At 41.2% G+C, this 19,490-nt stretch overlaps 1 protein-coding gene across 4 annotated transcripts in view; it reads left to right on the top strand.

The window, feature by feature from the left end:
* Nucleotides 1–19,490, top strand: part of SH3RF3 (SH3 domain containing ring finger 3) — a 405,318-nt gene that overhangs the window by 220,768 nt on the left and 165,060 nt on the right. For all 4 annotated transcript variants that reach the window (XM_066577431.1, XM_066577438.1, XM_066577455.1 and 1 more), the window contains one exon: nucleotides 16,186–16,281. In XM_066577431.1, the coding sequence (XP_066433528.1) occupies nucleotides 16,186–16,281 (96 nt within the window). The remainder of the gene's footprint in view (nucleotides 1–16,185; nucleotides 16,282–19,490) is intronic.

Raw genomic sequence — 19,490 nt, 5'->3', positions numbered from 1 at the left:
ATTACCTAGCAGTGGGTGGCTATTGAATGTTATCCTCTAAACTACAAGTATAGTGGGTTAATATGGAGCTTGTCATGTCACTCACATCATTCACTATGGAGTGAGATGAAAAGAGACCTTCGCCAGTGACCCCATACACGGAGGCTCAGTTCTGCTGAGCCCTGCTGAGTGCTGGCATGTGTACTGGCAGAGCATGTTCTGCGAAGCTACTGTAGTTTTATGTATCTCAAGAGACACTTCAGGCTTAAAGGTCTTAAAGCTCTTCATCATAGCGGAGCTGAATAGATCTTTTTTCTTATTGAACTGCATCCATTGTCGACTGTCCTTGTAAAGAATGTATATTCTGCATGTATATGGAATATGCAATATCATATCTCAGAGGTGTAATGTGAAGCTTCTGGGTCCCAATGCAAATTCGGTAATAGGGCCCCCAACTATAATGCTTTATTCATAGTACTGGGCTCCCTATATGGAGAAGAGAGGCCTTATGAGCCCCTAAGGCTTCTGGGCCCGGGTGCAACTGCATCCTCTGCATCCCCTATAGTTACGCCCCTGTAATAGCTGCCTTACTAGATATGGTTTTCCCTGAAACTATTAGGGCACAAGATCTCATAACAAATTTCCAGGCTGTTAACTTCTCGTTGATATTGGCTGGTCCTTGTGTGCAGCCCATAGAATTTTAAAGAAAGTTTAGTCATTATAAATAGAACATACCAAATATATAATTCAACAAAGTATTGAATTTTGCGTAGAGAAGTAGTAAGTGACACGCACATGGTGAATGCCGTCACAGTTATATGTCTTTCTTTTAATCTGGAGCAAACCAGATGTAGTTGAGATAATAAATCCCTTAATACTTCAATAACAGCCTGCCGTAAAAAAGACTTTAATCCTGCGCTCAGTAATTTTGTGCTTGTTACATGCAGCCGCAGGTAGGAGGCCCGCTTGCTAGTATCTGCAGGACACCTCAAAGAGAGACATTTTTAACAGCTCCAGCCTTTTTGATCATTTTATACAGAGCATTCATTGCGTGGTGACATTATAAGACTATATTTTAGGGACACATTATGTTATACAACTAAGCTGTAGAAAAATTCTGAAAAAGTGCATTTATAATTATTATTGGCCTTATCACTCTCACAAATACATGTCCAACCCAATTAACTACATCTGGATATTAAAGGCCAAGCTATCATGTTTAAAGAGGAACTACGGTTTTACCGAACTTTTGCCATACCAGGTTAAAAGTATTGATCAGTGGGGGTTCTGCTGCTAAGACCCCCACTGATAACTAGAATCAGGGGGCTGCAGCAATCTCCCGAGCACTGTGCCCCCTCTGATTATTATTACATTGTTGGTTTTAGTATTTCTCTGGCAGCTGAAGATGGCCAACACAGAAGTCTATAGAAAGCGCTATACACCTCTATGAGGCCAGCTTTTGTTGGTGACAAAGCCAACAAAGATATCCAAAAGGGCATCGAGTTTGGCTGAGTGCTGCAGCTCCATCATTCTAGTGATCAGCGGAGGTCTCAGCGGCGGGACACTCACTGATCAATACTTTACATAAGTCTCTGGCATGGCAAATGTTAGCTGAAAGTGCAGCTACTCTTTTGCTCCCTAAGGGCTTATTCACAGAAGCGTATATCAGCCGCCATTTTAACGGCCGGCCAATATACACTACCATCTGAGCTGTCTTCCCCTCTTCCCTCCCCCTCGCCATCTCTCTGCTTCTCTCCTCCCCTACAGCCCCTCCTATTGCTGGCTACGGGGAGGGAGTGGGTGCTTAGCTACCCCCCTTGCCCCCTCCAATTGCAAACAGCCGGAGGGGAGGAGATAATCAGAGAGCTGGTGAGGGGGAGGGGAATGGGAAGACAGCTCAGATGGTAGCGTATATCGGCTGGACGTGAAAACGGCGGCCAATATACGCTTGTGTAAATAAGCCCTAACAGTCATATTAAAACTGGGGGGAAAAATATCCCACAATGCAACTTTTTATTGTAGATTTAGCATTTATGTCTTGTAAATATGTTTGGCACAGAACTCAGTTGTCTTAAATCTATTTTAACCCCTTAATGCCATAACTAATTTTAGCCTTAAGAACCATTAAATCATTTTCTCTTTTGTGTTCCAGCAGTCATAACTTTATTTTTTTTTCATCAGTACAACTGTATGAGACATTTTATTCTGCAGGACAAGTTTTAGTTTTTGTTGGAACCAATTTTGCGTACATATGACGTATTGAATAACTTAATTTTTTTTTTCTATGTGGAGCAATGGGAAAAAAACCACAATTTCAGCACTATTTTTAAAGTCACCATTTGGTATAATGATAACTCCACTGGTTATTATAATTCCAACAACACCAAATTTTGTAGTTTTTTTAAAATATATTTTACTACTTTTGCATAATGTAACTACTTTTTCTCACCCATAGACTTTTTCTGTATCATCACATTTCAGGACTAGAGCATTTTTATTTTTCTGTCAACAGAGCTACATGGGGGCTTGTTTTTTGCAGGAAGTTAGCTCTTTTGCAATATTCTTTTTTAGCATTTTTTTAAATTTACAGCCTAGATAAGTAATGTAATATTCTATAGTACGGGATGTTACGTATGTGGTGATACCAATTTTGTGAAGATTTATTTTTTTTCAAATATTTGTTTATTTGAAAACATTTTTCACCATAATAACAAGAAAATAAATAAATTCAGCACATAGTAGTACAAAATAGCCCAATTCCAGGTAAATAATTTGCTAACAAGCCATAGCATAGGGGGAAAAGGAAAAGCGAGGGAAAGTATATCTCAACAAGATGGAACCCCACACCTTATAATTAGGAGTATAGAAAATCCAGACATTTTTACTGTGAGACCAGTTTATCTAAGACTATAGAAATATAACACTTGTTACGGATCACCTACTTAGTATTATGACCAGAGAGTGTGGACCCAATGTGCCAACCAATTGGTTTGGCTTTGGGCTAAACCTAAGGGCGTTATCCTGCTGGTTCCCTGGTATTCACCCTTTAACCCCTGTACAGAGTATTGACCTCCTCTGCAGGAAGCAGAGCAGGCCATTACCTCCTGGAGTAGTCCTGGTGTGGTCGTCAGCTAACCCAGGGGGGTCAGCACCACTGGTGCAATGCTCCAGGAGACAGGCCAAAGTGCAGTGTCTGAATACGGACCTTATGTCGAAGCAGGGGGTGTTTAACTAAATCCGGGTCACAGGTCCGAGGGTTAGGGCAGTCCCAGTCACAAGGGTCAAGGCAGGCAGAGTTCAGGCAAATACGGTAAACAGGTCCAAGGGTCAGTACATGGCAGATCAGGATCAGAATAGTTAGCAGGAAATAGGAAACAAACGACACCAAAACTCAGGCAACGAGAAGTGTTTCTGGACCATTTAAATATGAGGATAATTGCTCCTTAGGTTGCAGCTTGGCTGGAGGCACTGGGAAGGATTAACTCCCCAGGTGCTGAAGGATAGTGCAGATAAAGGCCCCATATACAGGCAGGGCAATGCCTAGCATTAACTCCCACAGTGCTGGAGAAAAAAAGCCACATTATACGGGGAGAGCAGGGCGATGCTTAACACTTAGGCTGTCCCCGAAAAGGATTAGTGGAAACTGAAGTCATTGGTAAGCTTTAAACCGCCCAGGGATCCCTTAAGGCTTTCTGTCAAGTACCAAGCAGTGTATTGGAAGAGAGTTACTACTTCCCAAATTTCTTCTTTAGATCGGTGCATGATAAGGAAGATTTTCAGTTTCTTGAAGAATTTAGCAGCATTGCTTTCCTTGTGTCCTTGTGTCAGCAGCAATGAGATCCAGGCCCAAGAGGAACCATAATTGGGCAATCACCTCTGAAATCACAGGCACAGATGGAGAAATCCATTTATGTAAAAGAACTCTCTTGGCTATCAGGGGGACAATACAAACAAATTGTGAAATACGCTGCCTGGGGTGGCATATAATGAAAGATAAGTATCAGGGACTTCAGAGGCAGAGAAACTCTCCAGTGGGTCAGTACATAGTTCGTTGTATGTTCCCAAAACTCCTGGAGCTATGGACATGTCCAAACACCATGCATGAGATCCATAATGGATGCTTTAGACTGGGATGCTTTAGACTGGGAATTATTGGAGAAGCTGGAATATCAATCCCATAATTAGCATGATGCATGAAATTAAAAAAGGATTCCCTCAAGACCTCATTTATAACACTTTGGACCATCCCTGCAAGATCTTCTCCCTGATATGACCATATTGAGTGTCTCTCTCTCTCACCTAGAGAAGGTGCAGGCAGTGATCTTTAGGAATCTAGACGGCAGCAAAAATTTCTTCCTGGCAGACCCTATCAAAGAGTTAAAGGAGATGTCCCGCGCCGAAACGGGTTTTTTTTTTTTTAAACCCCCCCCCCCCGTTCGGCGCGAGACAACCCCGATGCAGGGGTTAAAAAACCCACCCGCACAGCGCTTACCTGAATCCCGGCGGTCCGGCGTCTTCATACTCACCTGCTGAAGATGGCCGCCGGGATCCTCTGTCTTCGTGGACCGCAGCTCTTCTGTGCGGTCCACTGCCGATTCCAGCCTCCTGATTGGCTGGAATCGGCACGTGATGGGGCGGAGCTACACGGAGCCGCTCTCTGGCACGAGCGGCTCCATAGAAGACTACAGAAGACCGGACTGCGCAAGCGCGGCTAATTTGGCCATCGGAGGCCGAAAATTAGTCGGCACCATGGAGACGAGGACGCTAGCAACGGAGCAGGTAAGTATAAAACTTTTTATAACTTCTGTATGGCTCATAATTAATGCACAATGTACATTACAAAGTGCATTATTATGGCCATACAGAAGTGTATAGACCCACTTGCTGCCTCGGGACATCTCCTTTAAATTCTGTGGTGCCGGCTTCTTTATGAAGATTGTTCAGCCAATTCTTGCAAACGGATAAAACCTAAGAGATCTGCCGAAACTGAGGGTCAGCAAGGACAAACTTTGCCTTAAATTCAGATGGCATTAGTCATCTTTGTCATGCATTACGTGTTTGGTTAGAGTAATACCTTTTTCCTCCATTTAGCGAACACTTTATCGTTCTGACCCCTAGGAAACTCTGGGTGATCCAGCATAGGTATGTACTTGGATATTAAATAGGGCAGCCCGAAGAGTTTTCTACTTTCTTTCCAAGTGACTATTGTGTTTTTCAAAAGTACAGGTTGTTTGATTACGGGGTGCAAGGTAACCCACCAGGTATGAAGGCATGCTGTCAAACTCCAGGGAGAAGTTAAGCTAGACTTAAGTAGCCTATTTGAAAAAATGTCAGAGCCTTGCAGTCAAATCGATTACAAGTAGTATTAGACAAGAGATATTATAGCCCCTGATGTTAGGGAATTTTACGCCTCCCTCCGATTTACCCAGCATCAGTCTTTGTAGAAATATGCAGGTTGTTTTCCAGCTGGAAAAATTTGACAAAAGCAGAGTTGATGTACGAGACATCTAAAGTGGTTGAGCAATCCTGTCTTGGATACAGCGACTTCGAAAAGCTCATCATCTTGATAAGATCACATCTACCTAGCAGGGATAAGGGAAGGTGTTCCAACCCATAGGCGTAGCGTCAGGGGGTGCTGGGGTCGCCATGGCGACCCGGCCCGTGAGCTCAGGGGGCCCCGGGGCTGCCCTCCCCATACCCCCATGCACATTCAGTGCATTAATGGCTGACCGTTCTTTTCCCCGCATGATGCGGCAGTCAGAACAGCCAGCCTGAGAGGAAAAGCAGGGAGGTACTTACATGGGCCGGCAGGGGAGGAGGGAGGAGGTCACATGGGACGGCAGGGGAGGAAGTTACATGAGACGGCAGGGCACAGTGATCATGTGCTGCCCCCCCTGCTTCCTGCTGAACGGGGAAGCTTCTGAGTTTACCTCTCCTGCTGCTGCTGTCACATGGAGGAGAAGTGGACCGAGCCCTGGAGTAAGTGTGTATCTGTGTGTGTATCTGTGTGTGTATCTGTCTGTCTCCCTCCTCTATCTATCTATGTATCTATCTATCTCATATCTGCTATCTATCTATCTACCTACCTACCTACCTACCTACCTATCTCATATCTATCTATCGCCTATCTATCTATCTCCTATCTATCTATCTATCTCCTATCTATCTCCTATCTATCTATCTCCTATCTATCCCATATCTGTCTATCTATCTATCTCCTATCTATCTATCTATCTATCTATCTATCTATCTATCTATCTATCTATCTATCTATCCCATATCTATCTATCTATCTATCCCATATCTATCTATCTAGCTATCTATCTATCTATCTATCTATCTCATATCTATCTATCTATCTCATATCTATCTATCTCATATCTATCTATCTATCTATCTATCTATCTATCTATCTATCTATCTATCTATCTATCTATCTATCTCTATCTCTCTATCACATATCTATCTCTATCTCTCTCTCTGGTATAAGTTACACATCTCCCTGGATTTACTGTATTTATTTGCACCCTTTACACAGAATTAAAAACCGCATCAAAACCGCATGCTGTTATTAATAGTGTCTGCAGCTCCTTTAGGGTGCCTACCCACTACATTTTTTTTCACGGCGAAATTCGCAGCGTTTTTTTTTTCTGCAGGGGTCTATGGGACTTGTAATGCTAAAATAACGATCACGCAAAATCGCAATTTACCGCGAAATCGCGATTTTGTGTGATCGTGATTTTAACATTACAAGTCCCATAGACCCCTACAGAAAAAAAAAACGCTGCGAATTTTGCCGTGAAAAAAACCTCTAGTGGGTAGGCACCCTAATACCGTACGCGGTCTTTAAATACTGCATGCAGGTTTTTTATGTGTCTTAATTGTGGTTCTAAAGTACAACATAAACATGACCCCCCTGAGGCCGCTGTCACACGTGTTCAGAAAACGCAGCTCAAAATCGTGGCATTTTTACCGTAATTTCGAGCAGCGTTTTCGGACACAGGTTACAGCGTTTGACAGCACTCTTCAATGCACCCCATCATTGTGATGGGTGATGATGTGTGTTAAAAACCACAAAAATGCAGGAACAGAACAGACAGCTCTCGAAAATCACAGTGTTAGAAACACCGCGTTCGAGCGCTAATTTGAGTAACTTCATTAAAATCTCTGGGAGTGTTGTACCGCGGTTAGTACGGCACTTGGGGCGCTGTGCTAATAGCGGTAAAAAGCGGTGTGTGTGAGAGTGGCCTGCAAAGCTACAAACAAATCTTCATGTAGTGCAGGAAATGCATCATGTTTGGAAAGATTACGCAAGGGACAGATCATGTATGCAGCACGATCTAGGTATGGGTACAGGGGAGTGTGGGGTGGAGGCCTGGGGGGGGGGGGGCCCCGAGCTGAACTTTTGCACCCGGGCCCCTGAGCCTTTAGGTACGCCCCTCTTCCAACCTCTTTAACTCCATCAAGATCTTCTCAATCAATGGAGGGTAATTCAAAGTATACAAGGAGCTAGGATCCTTGCCAATTTTTCAGCCAAGATAAGTAATGAGGTGTTTGGCAATTTTCCCTCCCTAGCCCAATGAATTTCCAAAAGCTAGCCGAGCAATGCCAGCCGAGTTCCAGAACCTCAGTGTTTGTTGGGTTGCTATTATAGCCCGAAAAAGACCCAGATGCTTTGATGAAAATGTCAATAATTTCAAGTGCGCTTTGCGATCTGCCATGAAGTTAATTATATCAGCGGCGAATTTAACCTCGTAGAGTGCTATACATATTCCCCTAAATAAGGAGGACCCCTCTAGAAAACATACCAAAGGCCTCAGGGCTAGATCAGTGATAAAGGAGCACCCTTGTCTGGTGCCCTTGATGAGTGGGAAGCAGTCTGGCAGAAAACCATGGGTATGTATCCTGGCAACAGGGTTGCTATATAGGCCACTCAGAAATGTTGTAAAGGTGTCTTAAAATCACATCTTGTCTAACACCACACGCAGACAGTCGCAGCATACATTGTCAAATGCTTTTTTGATATCTTAGGCCTCCCTCTAGAGATGATCGAACATGTTCGGCCCCGCCCCTTTTCGCCCGAACACCGAACTTTGCGAGTACTTCCGTGTTCGGGCGAAAAATGTTCGGCGGTCGCCGTGGCAGCGCGGGGGGGTGCGGCGGGGAGTGGGGGGGAGAGGGAGAGAGAGAGGGCTCCCCCCTGTTCCCCGCTGCTGCCGCCCGCGCTGCCACGGCGACCCCCGGCGGCCCCCGAACATTTACGCCCGAACACTGAAGTGTTCGGGAAAGCCGGTGTCCGGGTGCGTAAGTGTCCGTAACGGACACGTTCGATCATCTCTACCTCCCTCACATAGTCATTTGCAAAAAATGCTGCGCTTTTGAACGTTGTGCTTACAGCATTTTCAGCTGCGTTGGCAAGCGTTTGTAACAATGTTTTGGCAGCGTTTTATGCACCATTGTACATTAAAGCCGGACAACCAAACTGGCGCCACTGCTACGTTAAATTAGTCTTGGCTGATAGCGAAATTCCCTATTGTGGGACACTGGGTTAAAGGTAGACTCTAGCCCTGGTCCTTGGACAGACCCGGCGGGTTGCCTAACCAGATACACGAAGGTGCATAACGGAACGAATCATCTGTTAACCATAATTAGTTTTTATGAGGCCTTCTTCCTTTACACATTATTTTATGAAAATACAAATAAAAGTTACGTTTTAATTTTGAAAGGATTCCAGTCTGTGAAATTAACGAATAAGTCAACTGATCCCCCTGCAGCTGTGATTCCCTCACATCGTCATTTGCAAAAAATGCTGCGTTTTTGAATGATGAGCTTACAGCATTTTCAGCAGCGTTGGCAAGCGTTTGTAACAACATTTTGGCAGCGTTTTCAGCTGCATTTTTTGCTTAGCTGAAAACACAGGAGAGAGAGACTTCGTTTAACACTGGCAAAAACGCGGTACCAAGTTGTGCCGTGTTTTCTGCTGCATTGAAAATGCTGGCCATTCATTAAAAATGACGAAACGCACAAAAATCATAGAATGGTAGCATTGGAAAGGACCTCCAGGGTCAACAGGTCCAACCCCCTGTTTAATGCAGGATTCACTAAATGATCTCAGACAGATATTTCTCCAGCCTTTGTTTGAACACTTCCATTGAAGGAGAACTCACCACCTCCCGTGGTAACCTGTTCCACTCATTGATCCCCCTCACTGTCAGAAGGCTTTTTCTAATATCTAATTTGTGTTTCCTCCCTTTCAGTTTCATCTCATTACTTCTAGTCTTTCTTTGTACAAATGAGAATAGGGCTAATCCCTTTGCACTGTGACAGCTTTTCAGATATTTGTAGACAGCTATTTAGTCTTCTCTCAGATCCTTTAACTGTTTCTCATAGTACATGATTTGCAGACCGCTCACCATCTTGGTAACTCTTCTCTGAACTTGCTGCAGTTTGTCTATGTCTTTTTTTAAAGTGGGGTGCTCACAACTGTACACAGTATTCCAGATGAGGAGGTCTGACTAAGGAAGTGAAGTGATCTAGACTCTCTGCTTCTCTTAATACATCCGAGAATTGTGTTTGCCTTTTTGGCTGCTGCATCACATTGTTGACTCATGTTCAGTCTATGATCTATTAGTTTACCCAAGTCTTTTTCACATGTGCTGCTGCTTAGCCCGATTCCTCCCATTCTGTATGTGCTTCTTTCATTTTTCTTGCCCAGATGTAGGACTTTGCATTTCTCCTTGTTAAATACCATTCTGTTAGTCGGCGACCACTGTTCAAGCTTTTCTAGATCTTTTTGAATACTCTCTCTTCCCTAGTGTTCGCTATCCCTCCTAGCTTTGTGTTGTTGGCAAATTTGATCAGTTTCCCATCAATTTCCTCCTCCAGTTCATTTCTAAAAATGTTGAACAACAGTGGGCCTAGGACTGAGCCTTGTGGTACCCCACTTGATACATTTTTCCAGTTGGATGCGCAACCATTTATGACCACTCTCTGAGTACAATCACTCAGCCAGTTGTGAATCACCCTAACAGTTGCCTTGTCAATCCCATATTCGGTCATTTTTTCAATATGTGTGGTATGAGATACTTTGTCAAATGCTTTACTAAAGTCAAGATATACTATATCCACCGCATTTCCCTGATCAACCCAGTCATTCGCCTGGCATAACTTGTTTGTTACAAACCCATGCTGGTTCTGGTTAATTACTCCATTTTTATCCAAGTACTTGCGTACATGCTGTTTAATAATTTGTTCAAAGATTATTCCCGGTATAGAAGTCAGGCTCACAGGCCTGTAGTTTCTTGGATCCGCTTTCTTCCCTTTTTTGAAGATAGGGACAACATTTGCCCTTTTCCAATCTTCTGGGACTTCTCCTGTTCTCCGGGAATTTTCAAAGATTATGACAAGTAGTTCAGCAATTACCTTTCCTGCTTCCTTTAGTATCCTAGGATGTAATTCATCTGTATGTAATAGACCTGGAGACATCAATTAATTTGAGTTAGCTAAGTGTTCCCTCACCATCTCTCTGCTAATAGATAGCCTGCATTCTTTTATTCCCCCAATGGCACAGGGAAGATCAGTTGATGTTCCATCTTCTTTCTGAGAGAAAACAGATACCAAATAGGAATTTAAAAGTTCGGCCTTCTCAACATCATTCTCAACTAATTCACCATTTTCATCTTGTAAGCATCCAACAGCATCTTTGGCTTTTCTTTTGCTTTTGACATACCCCCAAAATCCTTTTTTTTAATTGTTTTTGGCCTTTGTTGCAAGCCACTGTTCTGTTCTTTGTGATTAGAGTCATTTCTTGCTGTACATCTCTTTCTTTTGCTCTGTTCTTTGTGGGTAGAGTCATTTTTTGCTGTACCTCTTTCTCCTTCTGCTCGAGAACCTCGTACCGGTTCCCAAGCAGTATGGGTGCTGGCTGACTCCTGATCCTCCTGCTTCTTTGGGTCACATGCTTCCATTCCTCTGCTTCTGCAGGTACGCTGGATATTATTTTTCCTTCAACGTCTTGAAGACTTTCTTCTACTCTGTCAGGGAAGTCCTCACCTTCCTTAATGAGTTTCAATGTAGCTATTCTCTTCTGAAGCATTTGCACGTTTTCCTTTAGTAGAGACACAAGCTTGGATTTCTGGCAGGTGAAGTTTGGCTTTTCCTCCGATAGGTCTGTAAACATGTAGCATACGTTGCAGCTCACCATATAGCTCCTCTTCTTTTCCATGTTGTCAGTTGATGTCCACTACCAAACTTCTAAAAGTCAAGAATTGTAGTGAAGATACATAACCTATAAGATACTACTAAGTGTACATTTTAGAATATGCATCGCTGTTAAATCGAGGTGTTACAAACGCTGCGTTTTAACGCTTGTGTGAGCTGCACCATTAAAATGAAATCTGGAAAAAACACCTGTATGAGGAAGGCCTGAAGACTGATTCTTCCCTGGCTGGGAATGGCACCTTGTAATGTCTAAAATCACTGGAAATTTTCTGAGATTTGCCACAGCAGAGCGACCATTAATGAAACTCCCTTGTGATGGATCTGTCAGGGATGGCATGAGGGAGCCCAGCCTATTCACTAATATCTTAGAGAAGTTTAACTTCTTGGTTGATTATGGGGATAGGGCAATAGGAGTTAGGTCATTGGGGATCTTTGTTAGATTTAAGCAGCTATTTGTTATCGCTACATTGGATTTTTATGGAACCACCCCTTTGTTCAGGGGATGGCTAAAATAATGTGTCAAAACTTTGGAGGGCTAGAAAACTAGGGCCTTGTAGAACTCCCTGGAGAATCCCTCAGGGCTATTTGCTTTGCCATTATGAAGGGACATAGTGGCACGGATTACTCCTTCCTCTGAGATGTCACTATTAAGAAATTCCATCTGGGAAGATGAGAGCTTAGGCAATAAGATAGATGCAAAAAATTGGGTGCCCTTACTAGGGTCTGATGCTCAAGTTTAGCATAGAATTTCTGTAAAAACAGGTTAATCGGTTTCAGGTTCGAAAAGATTCTGTTGTTCTAGGAGGAGATATGTGAAAACAGGTGTCGTCCCTTAGCCAATCTAGCCAGAAGCTGACATGCTTTGTTTCAAAAACTGAATAATTCTACCTGGTAATATGACCTATAGGATTGTTCATTCCTATCTAATCAGAGATCAAAATCAGTCTCTGCAAATCTCTGTTCTGTGTGGAAGGAGAAGCTGTGAAGGCAGCGTACGCCTCCAATAGTTTTTGCGCAGCGTGGACATGGAGCACATTATCTTGCCACGTAACACTGTTTTTGATGTCTCCCAATACAAGGAGAGTATTAAATACAATTAAGATAGTCAAGCTCTATCCACCCTCTTTAATTCTCTAGAGAATTGTCATCTGTAACCAGGAAGGCAGGAAAATGCCATATATAGTCGAAATCGGTCTATGGTCAGAAATTAAAAGGTCCAGGATAGTAGCATCTATAACCTTCTGAATAAGTTGGTTATTCACTCGAAAATAGTTAATTGTGGACTAGGCTTGGTGGGCTGGGGAGTAAAAGGTATACACCCTGCTATCAGGGTACAAGAAACGCAGGTGTCACTCAGACCCATGGCTTCCAGTAAAGGTTGTAGAATTTGATCCTTATAATGAGGCACACCCTGACTCCTTTTTTGTCTTTGTTTGGAACCAGAAACGGAAGTCTTTGTTTTTTACAATATTTAAAGCAACAGGTTTAAACAGCACAGAAAGTGATTAGATGAGCAATTGCTCATCTTCTCACTTTTCTGGGATTAAAAAAAAACCACATAAGTGACAAACAGAGAGCAAATTTGTATGACAAACGTCCATGTTTCCCCTCCCCTGGGACAGGGAAAAAGGCAAGAGAATCACAGATTGTTTTATGCAGCCTACTTGTCCTCTGTAGTCCTTTTTCTATACATAAACTGAAATGACAGCTGTAAATTCAGTATTCCTGACCCTACCTCACCAGCTGTAGCTCCGGTTCTATCAGTGCTATGAACAAGTTCAGCTTTAAAATGACTGAAAAGCCTGTAGGTAGCACTGATAGCATCAGAGTTACAGTGGTTTGAAGTAGAATGAGTTCTGTTCATTCAAAATTGTAATGTCTATTTCTTGTAGAATGTACAGAGTTCCTCCAAAACTCAAGGGGGTTTACGGAGGAAAATCAGTCATGTGTCCTGCAGTAGATAAATTAGTAAAGTCACCAGTTTTGGACCAATACTACTTGTAAGAATAAAGGGCTATATAAAGAACATTAACTCCTTTAAAACTGCGTAGATATTTCTGTTATGGAAGATCTACACTCTAAGCACAGGAACATTCAAGACAAGTGGATAAAAGGAGAAATATTCATAACTTTTAAATTTAAACTCTACATTTTGTCATCCTTTCAATTATGTGCTAATTAATTTGTTACAGTACAGTTAGGGCCAGAAATATTTGGACAGTGACACAAGTTTTGTTATTTTAGCTGTTTACAAAAACATGTTCAGAAATACAATTTTATATATAATATGGGCTGAAAGTGCACTCTCCCAGCTGCAATATGAGAGTTTCCACATCCAAATCGGAGAAAGGGTTTAGGAATCATACCTCTGTAATGCATAGCCTCCTCTTTTTCAAGGGACCAAAAGTAATTGGACAATGGAATCTAAGGGCTGCAATTAACTCAGAAGGCGTCTCCCTCGTTAACCTGTAATCAATTAAGTAGTTAAAAGGTCTGGGGTTGATTCCAGGTGTGTGGGTTTGCATTTGGAAGCTGTTGCTGTGACCAGACAACATGCGGTCAAAGGAACTCTCAATTGAGGTGAAGCAGAACATCCTGAGGCTGAAAAAAAAGAAAAAATCCATCAGAGAGATAGCAGACATGCTTGGAGTAGCAAAATCAACAGTCGGGTACATTCTGAGAAAAAAGGAATTCACTGGTGAGCTTGGGAACTCAAAAAGGCCTGGGCGTCCACGGAAGGCAACGGTGGTGGATGATCGCCGCATACTTTCTTTGGTGAAGAAGAACCCGTTCACAACATCAACTGAAGTCCAGAACACTCTCAGGGAAGTAGGTGTATCTGTCTCTAAGTCAACAGTAAAGAGAAGACTCCATGAAAGTAAATACAAAGGGTTCACATCTAGATGCAAACCATTCATCAATTCCAAAAATAGACAGGCCAGAGTTAAATTTGCCGAACAACACCTCAAGAAGCCAGCCCAGTTCTGGAAAAGTATTCTATGGACAGATGAGACAAAGATAAACCTGTACCAGAATGATGGGAAGAAAAAAGTTTGGAGATGAAAGGGAACGGCACATGATCCAAGGCACACCACATCCTCTGTAAAACATGGTGGAGGCAACGTGATGGCATGGGCATGCATGGCTTTCAATGGCACTGGGTCACTTGTGTTTATTGATGACATAACAGCAGACAAGAGTAGCCGGATGAATTCTGAAGTGTACCGGGATATACTTTCAGCCCAGATTCAGCCAAATGCTGCAAAGTTGATCGGACGGCGCTTCACAGTACAGATGGACAATGACCCCAAGCATACAGCCAAAGCTACCCAGGAGTTCATGAGTGCAAAAAAGTGGAACATTCTGCAATGGCCAAGTCAATCACCAGATCTTAACCCAATTGAGCATGCATTTCACTTGCTCAAATCCAGACTTCAGACGGAAAGACCCACAAACAAGCAAGACCTGAAGGCTGCGGCTGTAAAGGCCTGGCAAAGCATTAAGAAGGAGGAAACCCAGCGTTTGGTGATGTCCATGGGTTCCAGACTTAAGGCAGTGATTGCCTCCAAAGGATTCGCAACAAAATATTGAACCAAAAAATATTTTGTTTGGGTTATGTTTATTTGTCCAATTACTTTTGAGCTCCTTAAATGTGGAGTGTTTGTAAAGAAATGTGTACAATTCCTACATTTTCTATCAAATATTTTTGCTCAACCCTTTAAATTAAACGTTACAATCTGCACTTGAATTCTGTTGTAGAGGTTTCATTTCAAATCCAATGCGGTGGCATGCAGAGCCCAACTCGCGAAAATTGTGTTACTGTCCAAATATTTCTGGCCCTAACTGTATATCTGCTTCATGGCCAGAGTTCAGTTTTTCGAATACAGCACACCAAATTCCCACCATAAACATTAATTTTTATAAGACAACTTGCTTGCTACCTTTAACCACCACTAGAGGGAGCATAGGTGTTTAAAATCATAGAATGGTAGAGTTGGAAGGGACCTCTAGGGTCATCAGGTCCAAGGCAATGCTCAGTGCAGGATTTACTAAATCATCCCAGATAGATGTCTGTCCAGCCCTTGTTTGAACACTTCCATTGAGGGAGAACTCACCACCTCCTGTAGTAACCTGTTCCACTCATTGATCACCCTCACTGTCAGAAAGTTTTTTCTAATACCTATTTTGCATCTCCTACCTTTCAGTTTCATCCCATTGCTTCTAGTCTTTCCTTGTACAAATGAGAAAAGGGCTGATCCCTCTGCACTGTGACAGCCTTTCAGATATTTGTAGACCACTAATAAGTCTCCTCTCAACCTTCTTTTTGCAAGCTGAACATTCCCAGATCCTTTAACTGTTCCTCATAGTACATGATTTGCAGACCGCTCACCATCTTGGTAACTCTTCTCTGAACTTGCTCCAGTTTGTCTATGTCATTTTTAAAGTGGGGTGCCCAGAACTGGACACAGTATTCCAGATGAGGTCTGACTAAGTAAGAGTATTGCATACTGTAATCTCATTGAGTATGTTATAAGCGCTCATGCTCCTTCTAGTGGTGCCTGCAGGTAGTGAGCATGTTATTATTTATTCCTATATATTGGCAAGGAATTTAGAGCACTATATCAGAAAATGGAGCTTCAGCCACTATTTTGAGCCTACTGTAAAATTCTATCTTCAGCTGCAGATTCACTTTAAGAGACTGTTTTCTTATTTAGAAATACACTCATTCAGGTGCACAAAGTACTTCATTTCTTCAAGAATTTCATTGCACCAACCAAGCATGTACTTTACTACGTTAAGGGCAAGAAATTTGGATTAATGATGTTTTTTCTTATGTAAGATGTCTCCTTTATCCATTTTTAATCAAGTTGAGTAAGGTCCCTCCAAGTAGTTATTTTAAACACAAGACTATATATACACTTTCTGTACTGTATGTTTATCGATAAACATAAGTAAAACCCTATGACATGCACATTTATTTTTCAGGATGAAATTCTGACTGTGATCAGACGTGTAGATGACAATTGGGCTGAAGGAATGTTGGGAGACAAGATTGGGATTTTTCCTATTCTCTATGTAGAGGTATGCAAATTGTAGTCCCAGAGATATATTACATGTGATAGAAGGAGGCCAGAAGATTATAAATCACAGAATAAAGCCTATTTTCTTGTCCAGACAATGGGACTATTTACATGGGGAAATGAAATATTATGTACTAATATAGGGAATTATTTATATACTTTCAAAAAGTGAGACCGCTAACATGGTCATTGTCAGTATATAAACCTGGAATGTACAACACATGTATTGTATCACACTTGTTTTGTTATTATATTGCCCTTTTCACATTTAGGCGTATACACAGTTATGCAGTCTGTGAGGTCATTTACATTAATCATACCATTCCATTACTATACTTGGCCTGAGTCATGAGTTCCCAGTGTAAATAATCCTGGTCTACATGACACACAGTAACCTTTGCTTACAGAATCTAGAGATTTATGTCTATGTCTTAATGTCTGGTATACAACAAATATGATCAGATATCATCAGATTACAATTCTATCTATCTATCTCATATCTATCTATCCATCTATCTATCTATCTCCTATCTATCTATCTATCTATCTATCTATCTCTCTATCTATCTCATATCTATTTATTTATCTATCTATCTATCTCATATCTATCTATCTATCTCATATCTATCTATCTATCTATCTATCTATCTATCTATCTATCTATCTATCTATCTCATATCTATCTATCCATCTATCTATCTCCTATCTATCTATCTATCTATCTATCTATCTATCTATCTATCTCTCTATCTATCTCATATCTATTTATCTATCTATCTATCTCATATCTATCTATCTATCTATCTATCTATCTATCTATCTATCTATCTATCTATTATCTATCTCATATCTATCTATTTATCTATCTCATATCTATCTATTATCTATCTCATATCTATCTATCTATCTATCTATCTATCTATCTATCTATCTATCTATCTCATATCTATCTATTATCTATCTCATATCTATCTATCTATCTATCTATCTATCTATCTATCTATCTATCTATCTATCTATCTATCTATCTCATATCTATCTATCCATCTATCTATCTCCTATCTATCTATCTATCTATCTATCTATCTCTCTATCTATCTCATATCTATTTATCTATCTATCTATCTCATATCTATCTATCTATCTATCTATCTATTATCTATCTCATATCTATCTATTTATCTATCTCATATCTATCTATTATCTATCTCATATCTATCTATCTATCTATCTCATATCTATCTATTATCTATCTCATATCTATCTATCTATCTATCTATCTATCTATCTATTATCTATCTCATATCTATCTATTTATCTATCTCATATCTATCTATTATCTATCTATCTCAGATCTATCTATCTATCATCTATCTATCTCATATCTATCTATCTATCTATCTATCTATCATCGATCTCATATCTATCTATCTATCTCATATCTATCTATTTATCTATCTCATATCTATCTATTATCTATCTATCTCATATCTATCTATCTATCTATCTATCTATCTATCTATCTATCTATCTATCTATCTCATATCTATCTATCATCTATCTCATATCTATCTTTCTCACAGCTATCTATCTCATATCTATATCTATCTCATATCTATCTATCTATCTCAGATCTATCTATCTATCTCATATCTATCTATCATCTATCTCATATCTATCTTTCTCACATCTATCTTTCTCACATCTATCTATCTCATATCTATCTATCTATCTATCTATCTATCTATCTATCTATCTATCTATCTATCTCATATCTATTATCTATCTATCTATCTATCTATCTATCTCATATCTATCTATCTATCTATCTATCTATCTATCTATCTATCTATCTATCTATCTATCTATCTATCTATCTTTCTCACATCTATCTATCTATCTCATATCTATCTATCTATCTAATCACTTGTGTCATGAACAGGTCATGTTTCATAAACATAGTTAGAGACATTCTTACTGTTTTTTTTCTCAAAAAATATAATAAAACGCGTTCCAAATTTAAGCCTGTATACAGTAAAGAAACTATGCTTTTATCTACTTTAGTATATTCTGGTGACCAGTCTTGGTTTATTTCACATTTACAGATGTCAAAAACTGGCACTTCAAAGATGTTCACTGCTAGTGCTTTCATAAGACCTATTGAAGAGCTGCCTGTAATCTTAGGGCGGCTTCAGATGGACATATTGGCACACGTTTTTGTGCATGCAAAAAAAAACTTTCTATTTTCCTGTATATTTGAGCACCAATAGAAGTCCCAAGAAGTCTGTGGCAGGTGCGCAATATCCTGCGCAATTCAGTGGAAAAAATAATACTGGACCTAATTAGGCAAAATAGCCATTTAAATGAGGGTAGGGTGTGTCGCGTGCGCATGTGAACAGGGCCTTGCATGAGCAAAAATGTACAGTTCTATGCGCAGACACGCATGCAAATCAACCTTGTTCACTACGCAAATGTGTTACGCTGAGTCAAGCATATTTGAGCATACGGAAGATGCGGCATTGCATTGGCGTATGCGCAAAAACACTCCTGATAGCTTGACTTTTTGTGCTGTGAAGGTTGCACTATTGCGTGTGTTTTAGCCCTTTTTACTGTTCTTTTTGTGCTTCTTTGGGATCATTCAATACCCGTGTTGTCGATTTCTCTGCAAAATTGCGTAGTTCATTGTGCGACTGCACAGGAATTGGGTACACATTTGCATACGCCCATAGACTTCTATGCTGCCTCTGGTGCACCAGTGTGCACCAAAATAGAGTATCTCATAAAAGGGAGAATGAGCTCATTGAAAACAATAGGTTCTATTCTCTGCACAATTAGCGCACATGTTTTGCAGACACAATTGTACTCGTGTGAAGCCATCCTTAAGCCTCCTTCCCACGAACGGATTTCCGCCGCGTAATTCGCGGCGAAAATCCGCTGCGTTGCCCGCAGCTATTAGGTTCTATTGAACCTAATAGCTCTGGGCACACGGTGCGGAATTCCACCGCGGAATTCCGCACCGTGAAATCTCCCGTCCTCACCCGCGGCATGCTCTATTTGCCACGGGTGTACGCGCTGACGGCTTCCATTGCAGTCAATGGAAGCCGTCCGTTCACGCTATCTCCCGCTGTAACATAGCGGAAGATAGCGTGAAAACGCTTTCCTGCCTACCGCCGCGTCATATGACGCGGCCGGCGCGTCACATGACACGGC

The sequence above is a fragment of the Eleutherodactylus coqui genome, chromosome 1, assembly GCF_035609145.1.
Source record: "Eleutherodactylus coqui strain aEleCoq1 chromosome 1, aEleCoq1.hap1, whole genome shotgun sequence".
In the NCBI taxonomy this organism is placed as follows: Eukaryota; Metazoa; Chordata; class Amphibia; order Anura; family Eleutherodactylidae; genus Eleutherodactylus; species Eleutherodactylus coqui.
This window is presented reverse-complemented; position numbering and strand designations above follow the sequence as displayed.